The sequence below is a fragment of the Alosa pseudoharengus genome, unplaced genomic scaffold (genome assembly GCF_046254945.1).
Source record: "Alosa pseudoharengus isolate Yale_2024_CS ecotype anadromous, Long Island Sound unplaced genomic scaffold, YU_APseudo_1.1 YU_APseudo_1.1_scf_21, whole genome shotgun sequence".
Lineage (NCBI taxonomy): Eukaryota > Metazoa > Chordata > Actinopteri > Clupeiformes > Clupeidae > Alosa > Alosa pseudoharengus.
Genome location: NW_027468674.1, coordinates 25,201,365 through 25,221,364, shown reverse-complemented (window position 1 = coordinate 25,221,364; position 20,000 = coordinate 25,201,365). Strand labels below are relative to the sequence as shown.

At 47.2% G+C, this 20,000-nt stretch overlaps 1 protein-coding gene across 1 annotated transcript in view; it reads right to left on the bottom strand.

Moving 5' to 3' along the window:
• The window catches only part of nrg3b (neuregulin 3b), a 162,940-nt gene that overhangs the window by 47,442 nt on the left and 95,498 nt on the right, over positions 1-20,000 (bottom strand). The window contains exon 3 of the mRNA XM_076298786.1: positions 15,531-15,660. Within this exon, the coding sequence (XP_076154901.1) occupies positions 15,531-15,660 (130 nt within the window). The remainder of the gene's footprint in view (positions 1-15,530; positions 15,661-20,000) is intronic.

The following is a 20,000-nucleotide window of genomic DNA, read 5'->3' as shown; positions in this document are numbered from 1 at the left end:
AGACACTGACGTGTCTTTCCTCAGTACCCCGGGCAGAAGACAGTTGTACAATCCAATCATTTTGGACCTTTGACCAAAAAACCTGAGAAATTTAAGTGCAAAACGAACGTCTAAATCCTGTAAAATGCTTGTTTTCTTTGTCTCTCGCGACGCCGTTAATGCTAAACAGATAAGCGGCATGCGCGCCATGTTGACAGCAACTCCATGAATAATTCTGGCCAAATTTCAGGCTTTGTTCAAATGCGGATTTGGCTCAGAAAGTACACACACACACACACACACACACACACACACACACACACACACACACACACACACACACACACACGGAGCGTGTGAGCGAGACCGGACTGCTCAACTAAGCGCCGCGGCGTGGCTCGGCGATGGCCTGCCAATCATCCTTGTCGCCCCTCATCACTTCTCACTGACCCCGGTCTACCGCCAGGCTGGCCCGGCCTGAATTATTTACCAGCGGCAACCCCTCCAGATCAGACAGAGAAATTGTTGAGGAGGAATCATTAATGTTTCAACACAAGCCCCTGAACTTTTCTCTCTCTTGAGTGTGTGTAGTGTGTGTGCATGTGTGTATGTGTGTGTCCCTGTGTGCATGTGTGTGTGTGTCCCTGTGTGCGTGTGTGCGCGTGTGTGTGTGTGTGTGTGTGTGTGTGTGTGTGTGTGTGTATGCCAACACTTAGGCTGTCTTATTTGCTCTGAAAGCTCCTGTCACAGTGGACACTGACAGGGAAGAAGAGGAGGAGGGAGAAGAAAAAGGAGGGAGGAGAAAAAAGAGAAAGAGAGAACAATAGCACAGTGCTCATCTGACTGCTATGAGGCACTTCCTCATTCCATTAGAAGAGGGGGCGCGGATGTGTCCGGGGTGCAGTTCAGTGCCTCTCATTTGGTGGGGAGAGAGGGATAATAATGGAGAAAATGAGAAAAATGTGAGGGGAAAATGGAAACAAATGCATTCAAACACACACACACACACACACACACACATACACACACACACACACTCACACACACACACTCACAGCAAGAATCACACACTCTGAGTCCATTCACGTCACTGCAAGCTGTCAGCCATCTTGAGAGGGGATGAAGTCTGGAGAAGCCACTTAGGAATGTTAACACAGACTGTTGTTTTTGGACGACGCTCCTCCATTCTGTCGCCCACACATCTCTGGCTCCAAACCATTTACTTTCTCCCTCACCTACATCAACACACACACACACTCTCTCTCTTTCTCTCTCTCATATGCACTCACTCACCCACACAATCACACTTATCCTAGCCTCTCATGCTCACAGGCTATCCCTGTTCTACGCATGCTAAACCACACTGAAACACAGTACACACACACACACACACATTCTTCATTGCTATCTTTCCTCTGTCTGTCACATAGACAGACACAGACACACACACACACACTTATGCCTGTGCTGTGATGTCTGAGGTATTTAATGCAGACTATGATTCATAACACCCCCCCCCCCCCCCTCTCCCCATCACCTCCTTTCTGCTGGCCCTAAGGTACCCTGCTGTGAGCAGATTACTTTAATGAGCATGCCTGGAGGGCCTCATAGGTGTATGTGTGCATGTGCATGTGGATGTGCATGTGGATGTGTGTGTGTGTGTGTGTGTGTATGAGTTCATGCAGCCGCCTCACTGACGAGAGACAATCACCCCCTGAGCACGTTATCGATCGGCCGCGGCACACTGGAAAGTTCCAGAGCCCCAGCTTGAAATGTTCTGCAGGGCGTAACCCGATCCCTGCCGATCAATTCTGCCTCTGCTCAAGCTCCAACCAACCCCTCCTCACCGCTCCCCCCCCAACCGCCCCCCACCCCCAACCCCCCACACATGCCCCTTTTGCCCCCATCCTCCGATTCTCCATTAGCCCCGTCCTCCGTGAGCAGGTCCACGTCAAGAGGGATGGTTGTTTTCCGCGGCCCACGCAGCTGCCAGTGGGCCTACATTACGTTAGCAATAGCATTAGCATCCGCGGCGCTGTCAATCACCTGCTCAATCGCTGTAGGGTTCTTCTTAATACACTGTATTTTTTCGAGCTCGAGTGGAGCCGTACCGACTGTATTTATATGTCACGGCAGTTACGCTTGTACTGCCTTTGATTTGATCGCTTTCTTTCTCTCTCTCTCCCGCACTCTCTCTCTCTTTCTCTCTCTCTCTCTCTTTCTCTCGGTATCTGTTGGCGGCGCTCTCTTTCTCTACCAGGCGGGCTTTCGATGGGTAATGTCACACAGACATTGCATCATGCCATATTATCAGCTATCAGTACCACATCATGCAATGAGAGAGTGACACAGAGAGAGAGAGAGAGAGAGAGAGAGAGCAGAGGGATGGGGAGGAGTAAAAGACAGAGGAGAAATTGAGGACTGAGAGAGGGGTAAATGGAAAAAAGAGGAGGGGGGGGAGAGGAGAGACAGACACAGAGGGCCAAGCAGTGTGTGCTACCTTACATAACCACGAGTGACAGCCGGTGACGAGACTTTATGTAATTTGATGGCTTCGGGAGGAGAGGGGAACGGGGTGGGTGAGGGGGGGGGGGGGGGTGGGGTGGGGGATTTACTCTCTCTGCTTAGCGGGCAGAAAAAAGAAAGGGAGAGCTCGCCAGCCTCCTTTCTCCTCGTCGGAGGCATCGCTCTCCTTCCTGCCTCCATCCCCTGTCCTCCCATCCATGTCCTCCCTGTCTGGCGCACTTCAAAGCCACTTAAAGCAAACGCACCCCCCACGAACACCAGGCTAAATCTTGTGCTAATGCTAATCAGCTAACCCAAAAAAGAAATCCTACCGGGGACAGACAAATCACACGTGAGCCTGTGACGGGTATTAGACAGACATGACGCGTTGGTGTTTTTTATCTGACGCAAAGCACCTGATTTCCATGCACGTAAAACCAGCGCTAGTTTTTTCCCCATTTCCCCCCACTGTTTTGCTTATTTCTTCCTCCCCTGTTCATCTGACGGCCCCTCAGCATCACAGGTGTGTGTGTGTGTGTTTAGCTCGTCAGCCGTTAAGATATGCATGCGGGACAGAGTTAAGATATGCACGGCGTCGAGTCCCAGGGAGCGTGATTAGGCGGTGTATTCGTTACGCTGTCTCTTCGGTTTGGGGATTTCCTGATAAGCATCTCCCGCTGCCTCCGCCTCCTCCTGCATCCACCCGTGAGGAGGTCTGGTCGCCGGAGGGAGAGAGCTGGAAGAGTCCGGCTCTGGTCTTGGCCCTGACCCTGACCCATCTCTGGCAAGCAGAGCAGGACAAACCTTCCACTGGGCTCCCCTCCCCTCCCCTCCCCTCCCACACCCACCCACTACGCCTGCTGTTTGTTTGCCTCACCTACTCTCTCTCTCTCTCTCTGTTTTTTTCTGTTTTTCCTGTTTTCTGTGTCTATCGTGCTCATATCCACCTACTCTCTCTCTCTCTGTTTTTCTGTGTGTCTGTCGTGCTCATATCCACCTGCTCTATCACTCTCTCTCTCTCCCCCGGCGTCCAAATTATTCACCTACTTTCTCAGTCTCTCTGTCTGCACAACAACACCCCTCCCTTCCTTGACCATCACTGGATTATACAGTCTCTCTCATCCAGTGACTCTCTCACTGAATCACTCACTCTCTCTTACTCAATCACCCACTCTCTCTCTCCCTCTCTCATTCACCTGTTCTTTTTGTGTCTGTGACTCTCTCTTAGCCTCAAGCTTATTCAGGGACAACGTCCGTTCTCTCTCAAAATTCTCTCTCTTCCCCCACCTCCATTTTCAATTTGTCTCTCTCAGCTTCCTCCCTCTCCCATTCACCATCTGTCTCTCTCTCTCTCTCTTGCTCTCAGATTTTATTCTCTCTTTCTCTACTGTTATTCTCATCTCTCCCCTCCCTCTCTATCTCTATATGACTGGGTAAGTGTACAGGACTGCAGTGCTTAACCAAGCCCTTCTGTTTTCACTACAGCTGAAATATTACTCTGACCTTACCCTGTCATCAAAACACAGTGGGAAATACGGTTTTCTCTGTCTCCTCTCCTCACTATACTCCTCCCTCCCTCTCTCTCCCTTCCCTCCTTGCTCTCTCTCTCTCTCTCTCTCTCTCTCTCTCTATCTTGAGAAAATGGTGCTGTGCTCTCAGTGTTCCAGGTCTTGCCGGGCATACCCACTACACAAATTGATCTCTGCTTTGTTTCTTTTTCTTTCTTTTTACGGGCCAAAGGACTCTCTTTCTGCACACACACACACACACACACACACACACACACACACACACACACACACACACACACACACACACACACACACACACACGCACACACACACACACACACACACACACACACTCACACACACACACACACACACACACACACACACACACACACACACACACACACACACACACACACACACACACACACATACACACCCAACCCATCTTTAGAGAGACAGATATTGCAAAGCAAATTGCAGATCGCACCTGATCGCGGGCCTCCAGCCTGTCCTGCTGTCATCAGCCCGTGACAGAGATCAATAGACTGGAGCAGTAGCCATACCCAGAACTCTCCCCAGCCTCTGATCCTCCCTTCCGCCGTTTCACTTATTTATTTCATTTATTTTTTTATTTCTTTTTTTTACAGGCCACTCTGACATTTATGTGTGGGCTGGAAGTCTATCGAGGATGAGAAGGGCTCACACGCAGCGGGGCGAACAGCGAGCGTAAAATACTAGCAGTAGTGATTACAGCCGGTGAGGAGCACAAGTGGCTAGAAGTGTTTACACACCTCCGAGGACCATGCAGATTGATGGGGGTGGACTTTAAGGGGTGGTGGTAGTGGTGGGGGTCCACAAGGCCTTCTCCCGCACCGCTGGGGGAGCCAGATCGATTGGCTCCCTCACTTCCTCATAATGGGGTGGACAGTGCCACTAATAGGGAGCGATAAAGCAACTCTGTGGCCTGCTTTGCTACCTCCAAAAAAATGAAATAAATAAAATGAACGAAAAAAACAAATCTGCTGGAATAAAAAAAAAAAAAGGCGCCATCCAGGGCACCATCCAGGAACCCGGCGGCAGGCCGCATAATATTTCAGCGCTAACGACTTTCTTCGGGAGTAAGGCTTTCAGCAAACGGGATCTCTCTTTCCTCCTCTCCATCCATCTCTCTCTCTCTCTCTCTCTTTCTCTCTGCATGTTCGTTTTCTCTCTCTCTCTTTCTTTATGGACTGGTGTTAATGCGAGTGGGCGTTTTACAAGCATCTCACAGAAATGACAGCCTATTAAAAATCACGGCACTGAACTCTTTGCCCCCAGTGAGTAAAACAATGCAGTGGATTTGAATTCTTGCTCTCATTTGATCCCCTTCACCACACACACACACACACACACACACACACACACACACACACACACACTTTCTCTCTCTTCAAACTTAGGACCCTTAAAGGGGAAGGACAAGGTATGATATTTTCTCCTCTTTGACTAACTGCATTAAATAAGCATTAGTGTAGAAAACGTGGAGAAAAGTGCAGAGAGCAGAGAGGGAAACAAATGCTGCCCTTTGTTTGTTTATTCTATCCCCAGGGGATGACGGCAAAGAGAGAAAAAAAAATAATTAGCATTTTTGTTCCCGCTATCTATAACCTTTCTCATTTTAGATGAATGTAACATGAACAATTACGGGCTTGTTGTGCCAAAGGATATGTTTCTCTGCTTCTCTGCTACCGTAAAAGCCTGTGATGTGGACAAATCTTTTCAACTTCCCAGCATTAAAACCCCACACATGCATTACGCATATGCACGGTCTTCTTTTCGATCAGATTGATCTTTAAGGCCTTTATGCATTCATTACCTTACCGCATTTAAAGAAGTAAGGGTATAGGCTACAAAAGGGTAATGGAGTGCAAACAGGGGTGAGACCTCCCAAGAACAGCCCCACTCATACTGCTGAAGTAGTTTAGCATTGCAACGTCATCTCAGCGAGTCTGTGACAGCAGTAAAAAACTCTTCCAGCGCTCAGCACGGGTACCACTGTTCCCGGGCTCTGAAGGACAAAAACCCGTATCTTAAGTCGGGCGGTAGCCTACTCAGCACGGGATTTGGCTAGGGAACCGGAACACAGGGCCGCTTAATGTTCCGCCATCCTCAGACCCTCCCGCCCCCCAACCTCATTCTCCGGCTCCTCAGTAACTCCAATGGTAATCGTAGCTTGAGAAACTTCTCATCCGTGGGTGATAGCCTTGAGCTCATTAGCCTCAGCAGTTCATTACCGCGGGGCCTGGAGATTACCACTGCTGTTCGCGGACTCCCATTGACAGGGGAGCGACTTGTGCATGGGAGAGCGAGGCCTCCATTCTTCCCTCGTCTGAAAGGAGACGACATGAGACAGACAGACAGACGACGGGGCTGAGAGCAGCCAGAAATGGAGCCTTAATGTCTCCCCTTTTTTTCTTCTTTGATTCAATAGCGTCCCGAGCAGGAGATGATAAATATGGATGTGCACAAATGCCGCGAGCCGTCAAATTGTACGGCAATAAATGTTCCAGGAGAGACAAAAAAATACTGTTATTTCTTTCTTCCCTTTTCCTTTTTTTGAAGTGCCGTGTGCGTGATGTTCCTTTTTGAAGACAACTGTGTGGCATCCCAGGGAGATTACTCAAGAATAATAGAGATGCCTTCATCTTTGCATGCTTCCCTTTTTGATTCAGTGATTTGTCAGAGTAAGTGGGTAGAAAAAGAACATATGTCAGATCTAGTCACCCAAACATATGATGTCTTCTTTTTAATAAAAAAAAGAATAGAGCAGACATGTGGCACTAAAAGCTATGCATTAGTAAGCACTCAAAGTCGTCGGAGGCAATAAAATGCACAAATAACACTCCGTCTTTCGGACATTATGAAGGCGAGAGGAAGTGACACGTGAACCTTTCGTGGGGCTGAACGCTTGATCAGACTGTCTTAAACTTTGTAAACTGTGAGAGCCATAGGACTTGGGACATTCTAAGACGCTTAACTTGATGGGAAATGTGATGGCAGTCTTGACTGAGGGAGGGTGGCGGCTCTGTCCTGTCCTCTGTAATACAGACTGATGATAGGGGTCAAGAGCCGCACGGAAAACAAACTGACACGAGAGACTTCACCCCCGGATCGCTCAACTCAAGCGACAGTCCATGGCAGAGCAGTGGTCTGTCTGGCGCACCCAGACAAATATCCCGATGCACTCCGACAGACGCATAAACAAAGCCGCCGACGGAGCAGACTCGGAAGGACAGCCGGCGCGCAGAGAGAGAAAGGGAAGTGATATGGAAACAGGGATGCAGACGCTTTTTTTTCTTCTGTTAAATCCACTCCTGGGAACGGGAGTAGTGTCTCGCTACTTTCACTCTTTTTCCTTTCTCCTTCTGCCTCGTTGTCTCGACGCATTAAATGAGATCCGCTGGACATAAAAAGTCGGGGCTCGACTCGGGATGAGTCGCAGACAGACAGAACTGGAAATAGGATTTAATCTGACAGAGGCGAAGCAACAGGACGGCAGGCTCCTACTGCCTGGGCTGCTGCACGCCGCTTAGACAGATTGAGCCACTTTTTCTTTGTACTTTCCGAAAAAGAAAAAAAAGCACTCCTCAGAAGACATGTTCACGTCAGACGGCATACACCCGCAGTGTAACCGTGGGTTCTTGGGGGTACTTGATCTTTGTGGGGGGAAAAAGAGACTCTGAACTTTGCTAAGTTTTGATATGGTACAGTACAAATGGAATCCTCGCTAAAATAAAACTTGGGCCATGTCTGTGTATCACAATCACTTCTAAACATTTGTAAAAGATAAAAGACACAAAGAATCCAGATTGACATCCAAATCCAGTGTCGGACTACTCATCTTCAACCATTAGACCTTAACACGATTCTAGTTCCTGTGCGTAGCTGACAGGCCGCGTCGGTTGATTGGCAGACACTTGAATGAATGGAAAAGTTTAGACTGATAATGAGAGAGAAAGAGGTTAGTCAGTGAGTATACACAAGGGCCTCATGATGAGTTTCTAATAAACTCTGTGCACTACTCTGCATAACTGCACTGCATTGCAAACCATCTATATTTGCTGGTGACAGCAAACTGACAATATTACTTGTTTAAACACACACGCTAATTAGTGCACCCACAAGCTTGTTTATGAACATGCTGTTTAGTCTTTATTCAGGTCTTCCTTTTCAACAAAAGTGTGACGTACACATTAAGGCTCTATACGAGTTATTGCCTGGGCCAGGCATTCTGTAAATACACCCAATCTCCAAGCTGTATTAGTTAACACAGTTTATTGCAGAATAACAACTTCCTGTTAACTCGGATTATTTATAGCAAACACACTTTGCTTCTCAGATTGCGATTCTGCCTTGCACATTCTGTCAAAGTTTGGAAAGGCTTGTTTGCATATATTTGCATCCAATTAGCACATCAAACCTTATGACTTGAAAGGGACGCCTTGTCAAGAAGTGCTTTGCATCTCTCTCTCGTACCCCTTCTTTCTCCCCTCTCTTGTGTTCCCTCTCTTCCAACTCCATTAGGAATGTTTCGATTAAAAGAACAATTAGATAAGTTTAACCTCTCACAAGAGAGGAATTACATCGTTCTTGATGTGCATGCTTGTAAATGGGGTTTATGTTTGTGTGTGTGTGTGTGTGTGTGTGTGAAACGTGTTTGTACAGTTCACAGTCATGACTAAGGTTCTCGGTAAATTTGCTTGGACTATGTTTGGCTTCAACTCTCACGAGCGGAAAAGGGAGCAAACGTTTGTGCTGAGGCTTTACTTACCCTCCTTTCCCGAAGTGCAATAATTGTGCGATTTTCTTGTTTGCCCTGTTTAGCGGTATGTGAGGAGGAGACGGACGCGTGTGGTTGACTAGCTGAATTGCATTAATTTGACTCAACAACGATGTCAACACAAATCAGTCAGGCATTCGAGTCTCCTGCAAACTCGCACTGAGCCGTTAAACAAGTGCCCAAACAATTAATCAACTTGTAATTACGAGCCCTATTTAACTGGAACTTTGCTTTGAAAAGAACCCTGACTTTGGCAGCAATGAGGACGGGAATAAAGCCCTTTCATTGCGCATCCTGTGTCATCTTGCCAATAAATAAATATCTGTGTTTGTATGGACATTTAGCCTACGGTGCTTGTCTAATGACTGCCAATTGAATGCTTACTGAATTAATCGAGTGCAATGTACAGGATCATGTCATTTGTACACTATCATTTTCACATTGATCCACAGCTATAACCCAAGGCAGTTCATGTGAAGTGAATCCAGACCAAAAAATGAGAAAACTAAAAAATATTCTAAGACAATGACAATTGATAAGACAAGAGAAAATGGATTTAAACATGCCATTAATATCCCATGTGGAACAATTATACGCTCAGAGTGGTTCCACTTCGACAAAGTTCCTAAACCTGCAGGCAAGGACTTCATTAAGGCCTTAGTCATCCTGACCTTAATTGATCCAACACACTGAGGTGGGAGGTCATTAAACAGAGGCTTGGGAATAAATGGCCTTCCCCCTGGGAACCATTACCATGTCAGTCACTTACGTACGCCTCCAGCATGAAAGATTACACAGATCATAACTGGCAGCAAATCGCCACTTCAGCCATATGTCGAAGTCACATGCGTGTTCCGGCAGTACAGGAGTGGGCTGTCACGTGGTAAGTCATTTAGGGGAGGGGGTGGGTGGTGGTGGACAGGATGAAGCAACATTCAATTACGAGTGACAGGTCTCGGCTCATTTCCATGTCAGGCTCACAATGCCACTCCGTCAGGCGACCGAGGGGCGTTAAATCAAGTCGAAGAGCAGAGAGAGAGCGCGCGCCATTTAATTCCTGAGTCATCACCCTGCTGGAGGTGAGGTGGAAGTGCACATGACAGCTTTTTTTTTTTGTGTGCAAGGAGGCAAAAAAAACACGACAGAACAACATTTCCAAAAAGAGAGGAACACAAAAAGGCGAAAGCCTTTTTTTTCCCCGCTCGAAAAGTCCCTCGGCTGTGTTGTGTGAGACGGGCGTGAAATGAAGGTCCTGACGGGACACGGCATCGGGCTCAACCTCCGGTGACGTGACCACAATATCCCCACCCCCCAACCCCTTAAGTGTGCCCATCTGATATCATTAGAGGACATTTATTCCCCCTTTCTCTCACTGTTAGCTCACTTACAATGATTAATTACGTCAAGCTCTTTCTCTGACAACTCGCCTCACTCGGGGGAGAGATACTCGCCTCCCTCCTCCGTCTCTCTGTCTCGTTCTATCACTCTCCCCTTCACTCCTCTCAATTCGATTCAAATTCAATTCTGCGAGCGTTCCATCTGCTTTGGTTGCCGCGGCACTCCTGGGCCACACCTGCGGAAAAAAACAACAACAACGCCGCACCAATAAAAACAAACAGCGCCACCTATAAACAACGGACGTGGTTGCGCTACTGCAGGTCAAAGTGACAAGGCTGTGTGGCAGGGGAGAGGCTATAACACTGAAATGGGATAATGCCGCAGTGTTTCATGTGATTCATTCTACATATGTCAGCATTTGTTTCCTGTGTCGTTTCTTCTCTGTGTTTATAAGCGCACACTGTCTCCTCTCATCACTCTTTCTGTCTTTTTTCTTAGGTACGTGTCAGTCTGTCTCCTGCCATCTCCATGAAACACCCTATCTCTCTCTCTCTCTCTCTCTCTCTCCCCCCCCTCTCATACTCCCCCTTATCCTCGCTTCCCCATTTCTCAGAAGCATTTTGAACGCCAGTCACATATTCTCTCTGTCTCATAGGCGCACGCACACCCACATCCATACGCCCACAATCCCAACAACATCGACCCTCTCTCTTCTCAGTTTTTAAAAGCACTTCACCACCATTCTTCAGCAGATGCTGTTGCCTGTGTGTCTGTATGTGTGTATGTGTGTGTGTGTGTGTGTGTGTGTGTGTGTGTGTGTGTGCGTGCGTGCGTGTGTGTGTGTGTGTGCGTGTGCGTGGAGAATGTTATCCGTGTGAACGCCGCCCCCTCACACACACCCCACACTGCCTCCCTCATCCCTCTCAGCTTGCCAGGCTTCCGCTGCCGCCGCCGCTCTCGACACTAACGAATCCCCTCCTCCTATCCAAACAGACGCAGACATGTGTCTTGTGTTTAAACACACACCCCTCAATTACACACACTGCGCCCGCGCCGCACGCCTGTGTCGGTGGTGGTGTCTGTAAGTGTGTGTGTGTGTGTGTGTGTGTGTGTGTGTGTGTGTGTGTCTGTCCACTGTGTAAGTAATCCACTTAAACAGCCGGAAATGAAAAAGACCCACAGATGTTCTGCCTCGGTGCCAGCTGAGCTGCCGAAAGGAAGGAGGAGACCTGCGGGCTGCTTTTTTTCGCGCCCGGCTGCGGTAGGCGAACGTGGACGACGCTCGATGGCAGGCCCACGCCAACTGCCTTGTTATATGTCGCGCGCACGCCGATACAGAGGCGCTCCATTTAACGGCAAATGTGTCGTGTCATTCGAGAGGTGCATAGCGCTGTGTAGCCTAGTGCATCCAGCCATGGCATAACATGGTATAACGCTAAATCACTGCGCTGCCAAGCCTAATATATCTTAATATATTTCAGCGCTGTTTGTAGTTTAATGTAGCATACTATAATTCTGAGGACAATATACTACCAAATAGTGTTACATTATCAGAATATTGTAATATAATGATACAATGTGCTGCTTCAGCATAGCATAAGATACTACTGCTGCGTGACAGCATAGACAGCAGCTATATCATAAGGCTTGAGGGCAATAAACACTGCATAATTCAGCCGTGTACATAAAGTCATTAGCGTTAACATAATTTAGCCGTGTTAAGCGATAAACAGAGTAGACCCCCTGCATGTGCCAGAAAACTCATGTACGGCAGCCCAACTGAAGACAAATTGGATTCTTTTATTTTGCCTCACATTCCAGGTGAAACCGGAAAAAAAAACGCCACACGGTTTCCTCGTGGGGATTTATGCTGTGCTGCACACATGAAAGTGGATTGGGATGGGGGAGAGGAAGCAGTGAGACTGGTTCCCTGTAGCACAAGAAAAAGACGAGGACAACGATGGCGACGGCGTGGATTAACACACGTCGTCGAAATCTGACAGCGTGGTGACACTTTAATCGCCGACTGGTTCCTCGTTGATGGAATAAAAATGAAGACGAAAAAAAAAAAAGATTTTTAAAAAAGGATGAGTGAGAACCAGAACGTCCCCATCATTAATATGAGTCATTTGCTCTTCTTCCCTTGGTCATATCTTGTTAATATGGCTGTTAGGGGCCTACAGATGGATATGCTGTATGCATTATGTGTGTATTTCGTTATCATTTGTGCTCACTGTCCTTGTGTGCAGAGCAATCTCCTCTATCAGATTTGCTGGCGCATTGTGCAGAAAAATCCTATTTATTCATTAAATTCTTTCTCCTTCCATCTTTTTCGGCTTATCCATTCATTTCCTGGAAATGCACCTCTCCAAAGGGTGGAGATGGTGTAAAAATCTCTGTACAGAGCAATATACTCTCCTAGATCACTCTTCCCCCTCCCCCTCTCTCTTTCTCTCCCTCCCTCTCTCTCTCTCTCTCTCTCTCTCTCTCTCTCTCTCTCTCCCTATCTGTCTCTTTGTGTGAAGATTATTAATCTATTATGGATCTGAGCTGAAGTCTGCAATGTTTTAAGGATTGCTGCCTCTCACTCATGTGCTACGCACTCACGAGGGCAGGTGAGTGGAGACTGTTGCCTACCCATTCAAGCCTTCAGCAATATTGACTGACGCAACCTCAAAGTTCAGAAGCAAGCTACTCTACAGGCGCTCTCTCTTTTAGGCATTTGCTGTGCTCTTGCCAAAGTGACTCACCAAAGCCCTTATCATGCCATCACAGGAATGTATACTGTCAGGCTCAATGCGGTTAGCATGAGCTACATCCACTGAGTGGTCAATATAGCCTTCGGCATTATCTCTTTATGTCGGTGGACATACGTTGAGATGGAAATAAAAACGGGCAGGAGCGGGACGCATGGAACGTGCCATACATAATTCTTCTGACAGCGGCCGAGGCCGTGGTTAAATATGTTTCAGGCACGTCGTTATTTCTGTGACGGATGAATTGCGATAGTGAGGTCTGTCAGCCTAACGGCGGCCGAGGGAGCCGTAAAAGGGTGCGGATCATTCAGAAAGCCTCCCCGCACGAGGCGCCATCCATCTGCATCTGCTCACTCGCTCCCTCTCGCCTCGTCTCGTCTCGCGAGGCAACAATAACAGCAGCAACAGCAGCAGCGACAGGGCCGGTGGAGATGGGAGGCTGCCACAAATCTCCATCTCTCTCCTCTCTCTTCCCCTCTTCTTCCATCCCTCCCCTCTCCTCCTCCCTTTGCCCCTCTTTTTTTCACCTCTCCCTTCTCCTCCTCCACTCTCCCTTTCTCCTCCTCCGTCTTCTACCTTTCCTCTGGTGGGCGGATGCCTTGACAGTAACCGTCTCGTACCGACGGACGGCAGGGGGAAATGATGGAGCAGAAAAGGCAGGGCATGTATGCACTCCCTTTAGCCCCAATACCAAGCAGACGCGTGATGCACCACACTGTTGGGGAAAATAAAGACACAAATCGAATCCTCGGCTCACGGAACACATGTCCGTATCAAAGACCATGGGTATCTGCAAAATCCCATTAGTGTTAATTCCCCTAGTCTTTCGCTCTCTCTTTCTCTCTCTCACTCTCTCTCTCTCTCACTATCTCTCTCTCTTCCTCGCTCTCTTTTTCTCTCTCTCCACCACTGGCTGTCTTTCATTTTCTCACTTGTTTTCTTTGATTGTTGTTCGTTAGCTCCGAGGCACACTGAGCACACAGCAACAGGAGCCGAGCAGCGCAGAGCAGCATCTTTGAAAAATCTACTACATTCACAGACTCTGCATCCACTCCCCCCCCTGAAATGCAATCGATAAAGATTGCTGATTTTTTTTTCTTTTTCTTTTTGTATCGTGTCCTTTCCACAGGTGGGCCGTGAGAGATTGTGGATGCCTGATCTACTTTCAGTCCTCTCTACAACCCTCCTCAAAACCCAGAGAGAGAGATATAAGGGTGGGGGGGGGGGTAGAGAAAGGTGAAGGGAAGGAGGTGTTCTCAAAGAAGCTCAGAAGAGTGACGAAATAACCTCACACTGGAGTCAAGATGAGAAACCGGCAATTATTCTCTCAAAAGCGGAGCCGCTCCAGTCTCGGAGGGCGTCGGGTGGTGGTGGTGGTGGTGGTGGTGGTGGTGGTGGGGGCGAGCGTGTGGGACAGCTACGTCGGCGATCGTGGGGTGAGTCGCCCAGTCTGTCGGCCCGAGACTGGATGTGTCTGTAATTATACCCTTGAGTATGGCTGGAGAAATCCCAGAGCTTTCATGCGCTTGTCACATTCGGGACATCTGAGCGAAAGTCTGCTACCGTCAAGCTCTAATTTTGCCTTCTCTCTTCTTGCCTTCCTCGTGTCCTCGCTTCCTCGTGTCCTCGCTGCCTCGTGTCCTCACTTCCTCGTGTCCTCGCTGCCTTGCTCCCACTGCATAGGCGTCACAGCAATTAAGGACACAGAGCTTGTCCCCCGGAGTTTCCTAGCAAAGGCACTTAAAATGATGCTTGTCCTTTTTTCATTTTGGTGTGTGTGTGTGTGTGTTTTTTTTTTTTTTCTCATGTGTCTCGTCTTTTATTGTTTGTTTGTTTATTGAGAAAGCCATAAAGATGAAGCGTTCCCCAGTGGGGTGAGTCTTGCGATGGGGTTTTGGGAGAACTTGGGCAGGTAAAAGAGACTGCCAAAGTAAACGGAGATATATTTATTCCCTCCCAACACACACACACACACACACACACACACACACACACACACACACACACATACACACACATACACACACACACACACACACACACACACACACACACACACACACACACACACACACATACATACATGACTGACACTGAGCATAGACACATATTATCAAACATGTACAGTACACAGCAACAGCCAACTTCTCCCTTCTTCCTTTCCCTCTCTCTCTCTCTCTCTCTCTCTCTCTCACACACACACACACACACATAAACACACACACAGCGGGATGAGTCTTGCGATGGCGTTTTGGGAGAACTTACATGGGCAGGTAAAAGACCAAAGTAAACAGAGAGATACCTATTCCCTCCCAACAACACACACACAAACACACACATACAAATGATCTACAAACTATTCCCAAGACTTTTATACACACTCTCACACACACACACACACACACACACACACACACACACACACACACACACACACACACACACACACACAGATATGACTGACACCTGTGCATAGACACATATTATCAAACATGTACAGTACACAGCAACAGCCAACTTCTCCCTTCCTCCTTTCCCCCATCTCTCTCTCTCTCTCTCTCTCTCACACACACACACACACACACACACACACACACACACACATAGCCGTAGCCTTACCTGCAGTGCCTGTGCACCCCTGCCACAGTTTCGATGATGAAGCACTCTCCCTCATTCAGGCAGAAGGCCAGATCTTTGTCTTGGCAGCGCTTGAAATGCTCCGAGCGTGGCGTTGGGTTGGTTGGAGCTGCTGCGTTGAAAAGGGGGGGGGGGGGGGGGAAACACAAACAAAGCAGAGAGAGAATGTTAAAAAAACGACATGGGCCAGAGGAAAAGAAAGAAAGAAAAGAAACGAGGGAATAAAAAAAAACAAGACAGAGTGGGGAAAGGAGGAGAGAGATTAATCAGATGGGAATAATCAATCGTCCTCCATTACCTCCTCCCAAGGCAGGAGAATAAACTCACATTTAGCTCTATTTCAGCTCACAGCCAATTGAACCTAACACTCAGCACATGACATGAAATGCGTACAAATGTTTTTTTTCCCCCCGCCAGTTATAAAACGGGATGTGGGGAACGAGGGGTGACTTAGCAATTATGCAAAGTTCATGGAACAACATATTAAACACAAACACACAGACACAGACACACACACACGTTTGCCAGGGTTAACTGTGGGTCAGATGAATTGGGCTTTATCTGAAATCAGTTGTGTCCAGCCTCTTCCCTCTCACAGTGGATGGACATGGCTGTGTAAGTGACATGCTGGTCACACGGCCCCCGTGCGCCTAACAACAACAACATCGGCAAAGACGACAGTAGCAGCGGCCGCGGTGTCAACGTCAACAAACAGAGAGAGTTGGAGGCGAGAGAGGAGAAGAGAGGAGAGAAGGAGGAGGAGAAGAGGAGAGGATCGCTCGGGTCAGCTGTGTGTGGCCAGGCTTAGCTGGAATGATGATGGATCGATATGCGGCAGTGACAGGAAAGAACCAAGCAGCTTCACGCACTTCTGTGGGCTTCTTGAGTAAGCTCATGAGGCCAAGGATGGCATTTCACTGTATTGGGGGGATGGGGGGGGGGGGGTGTCAGTGTGTGAAAAACGTGTGATAGCTGAGTGCTTTGACTGTGTCTATGTGTGTATGTGTGTGTGTGTATATTTGTATATGTGTGTGATGCTCTTGAGTGAGTGTGTGTATGTTTTGCATCGCGTGCTCTGGCAGGCATGCCGAGGCTGTGTCCTTCTGACAGAGCTGTGGCTGGGGAGAGCTCTAGTGCATTGATCCCTGTTAAGCTGACCCTACTCTCTTCCTCCCTCTCTCACTGTCTTTTCTCTCTCTTTCTCTCTCTCTCTTTCTCTCTCTCTCTCTCTCTCTCTCTCTCTCTCTCTCCTGGCTGTTGCATGGCAGCTATGTGCAGTTGCTGCAATGCAGGTGTTCTGCCTCACTGCGTACACAAGAGCCTGCAGCGATGGCTTGCCAAAGTCCAGCACTCCACGCGGACCCCACATGGTCACACACTCCGCCCATGGCCAGGCCAGGCCACGAACAACTCAACTCAACAGAACTCAACCTAACTCATCTCGATACAACTCCGCTCGCTAATGAACATCTACTGAACTCGACCCAAGTCAGTGGAACGCAACTTAACTCAACTCAACTCAGTAGAACTCTAGTCTGTAATGAACAAGTTCTAGCAGCAGTGCTTATTCAAGCCATGGTGGAGTTTGTTTATATTAAGCAGGGTTACAGACTTTTTGTATGACTGACAATTTTGCAAGACAGTGAGACACTGTTTTGTTAAGTTTTTTTTTTCATTTAGAGTACTGTAGTGTTATCTTTTTATGGTAGGCAGGTTTGAGCTGACATTGCTTTCCACTGCAATAGGTCACTGTCAAAGGAACCTTTACCATCATCATAAAACAATCATAAAAGCAGGAAACTATAGTGATAACATAAAAATCTAACATAAAATATGCTGATGAGATGCTGTATTTGCAATAATACGCAATGTGAACATAATTTTTCTTCTAGTGTAGTACACTCTCATTATTGTGGGACCACAAAAGAATAAAACTAGCAAATAGCTGCTACTGCTGATTTCTGTTAAAGGGAAAATACAATTTTGATGGAAGATTGATATTATTTGAGATAATCGGCCAATCAAATTAGACTCCTACCTGCTATGCTCCTGAAGCAATGTGTTGATTGGCAATGTGTTGGTGTTTTCTATGACTAAGGCTTAATGACCGTGTTTGCTTTCCATTTGCAGAGGATATTTATAGGATATTTTTACACACATACACGGAACAGAAGGCAAGAGGAACGTGATGATTAATTCGCTAAATTTGACAAGTACATTGGATTAGAATTACGGACTGTGCACTTCAAAGCACTCATCTGTAACACCATGGAACCTAATTTAAATGATGAGCAAAGTGCAAAGTCACTCAGGGGGCAAAGTGTCTCATTCTTGAAGTAAAGTTATTGTGTTGCGTGTGCCAGTACTGAACTGCCTGACCCACTGATGCTTGGTGTGAGGATCTTCCTTGAGGTATTAAATTAGCAAATAGATTTTGCCTCTTTATTAAATTAGTTTTAGTTAGACCTTAGACATTTCACTTGGCCCACCAATTTAAATTGGGACTGTATGTCAAAGATGTAGTTTTTGTCAGTGTATGCTCTACAACAGCACAATACAGTTTCTTTTGGAGTGACCTGTATTACTGTCAGTTTTTATCATTGCATTAATATGCGCATGGACTCAGGCTTTAGTTGTCCACTGTGAAGGGTCTCCATGGGCAACACATGAATTATGGCTCGGATAATTTCCCCAGCCACTGATCAAAGGTTAGTTATTTTTATGCCGTGTAGTGAAAATAGAAAATGGAACACAAACTCAACACACTCAGTTCTGATTGCACGCATGTCCTCGCTTTCCCTCGCCACCAAATGGCCTCTCTTCTCTCCCACCAAAACCCCGCTTCAATCAGTGGGCATCTGTGCGGATCACGTGTTTAAGGGGCAGGGACGGGTCTCGTTATTGCTTACTGCCCCTGAGCTTGACAAAGAAGGCTAATGGTGGGCTCCCTTAGTTTGATCAGCGAGGAAGAAAAAAAAAAGACTTTGCACGAGGCAGAATAAAGTCATACCATCTCGCGACCGAATCTTCCAGTTCAAATGAAAGGCAGAGAGAGATGATGGGGAAGAGTACACATAATAAATGCATGACCCTGGATCTTCTCCAGGGAGACGAGGCATTTATTGAATTAATGAACACGCTGATCGATGCAGGGGGATTCTGATGAGCTATTAGGGAATCAGCTTTATTATATGACTGATCGTTGATGAGGTTATTAAAACACGCAAGTGTGGAAAAAAGGTACGGGTGGGTGGGGGTGGGGCAGGCCTAGAGGGAATTCCGTTTTCACTTGGGGACTCGACCGCTGTCATCTGTATACTGCTGCCGTGGCCGTTGCAGCCAATAATCAACGTGCCGCTGAAAAGCCATGCCGGGAAAAAAAAACACAAAAAAACGAAAGCTCTCAGGATCTGACCCGAAAGGCTCGGGCTAATTAGGACTACAGCACAATAAAGATTTATTTTAAGTCCCAGACGTGTTGCTTCGGATAAAAAGACAGAACATTTGTTTTTCCCCCACTCTATCTCTTCCCTCACCACCCTGTGCGGTTTCAGCTTTTTTACAGTCAGTTCATACATTCATGTGGTATACATCTGTGAGACCTCAGCAAACAAACGCAACAGTGTCGATGATCGGAAGACTTCCCGCAGTTTTCTAAGGACTGGTGGTCTGAATATTTTACATTTCATAAAACAATGTATAATCATATTTATGCATACTGGCTTTCTGCTACACAGCTTTTGGTAGACCACTAAACAATATCCATGACTCAGAGAGCAAAATATTTGAAAATGACTGCCATTGTGTACCCTGGAAACTCCAGAGTTCTCGCAAGAGCACAATTTGAATTGTCTCTGCGAGACACTCTGGCAATGAGTAATGATGCATGTTACTTTTGCCACTTGTATTGCGGGGAGCCAATCACATTAGTGTATCTGATAAAGGCGGGCCAGAGGCTAGCTAAAAAGATGACAGTCGTAGTGTTATCCAATTGCGTCTAAGTCCAGAATCTGTCAGTAAACATTGGTCGTATTGTGTTATTCAATTGCGTGCAATGAGATTTTCAAATGCACGATTGGTGGCACCCCTCGATTTGGGCCATTACATTATTTGTGGCCAGACCCTTAATCTTTCTAGACCACCAGGGTCTGGAATCTCCAGGCTAGCCATTGTGGGGTGAGGGGTATCGAGTTAAGCTGATGATACATGGGGCAACTTTTTGAGCAATGTTGCTGGGCAATGTTCCTCATTATTGTGGTTCTGGCATTTTCTCATTGATATTTGGCAACAGTTTCTTTTCTGGAGAACTTTAATCATCAGTAGGCAGGTTGTCATGAGCATCCGATCAGAATAAATGGAACTGGTTATGTGGTTGCCCAGCAACATTGCTCAAGAAGTTGCCCCATGTATCATCACCTTTAGAGCTATCGTGCACCTGGCAATGCATCCTAC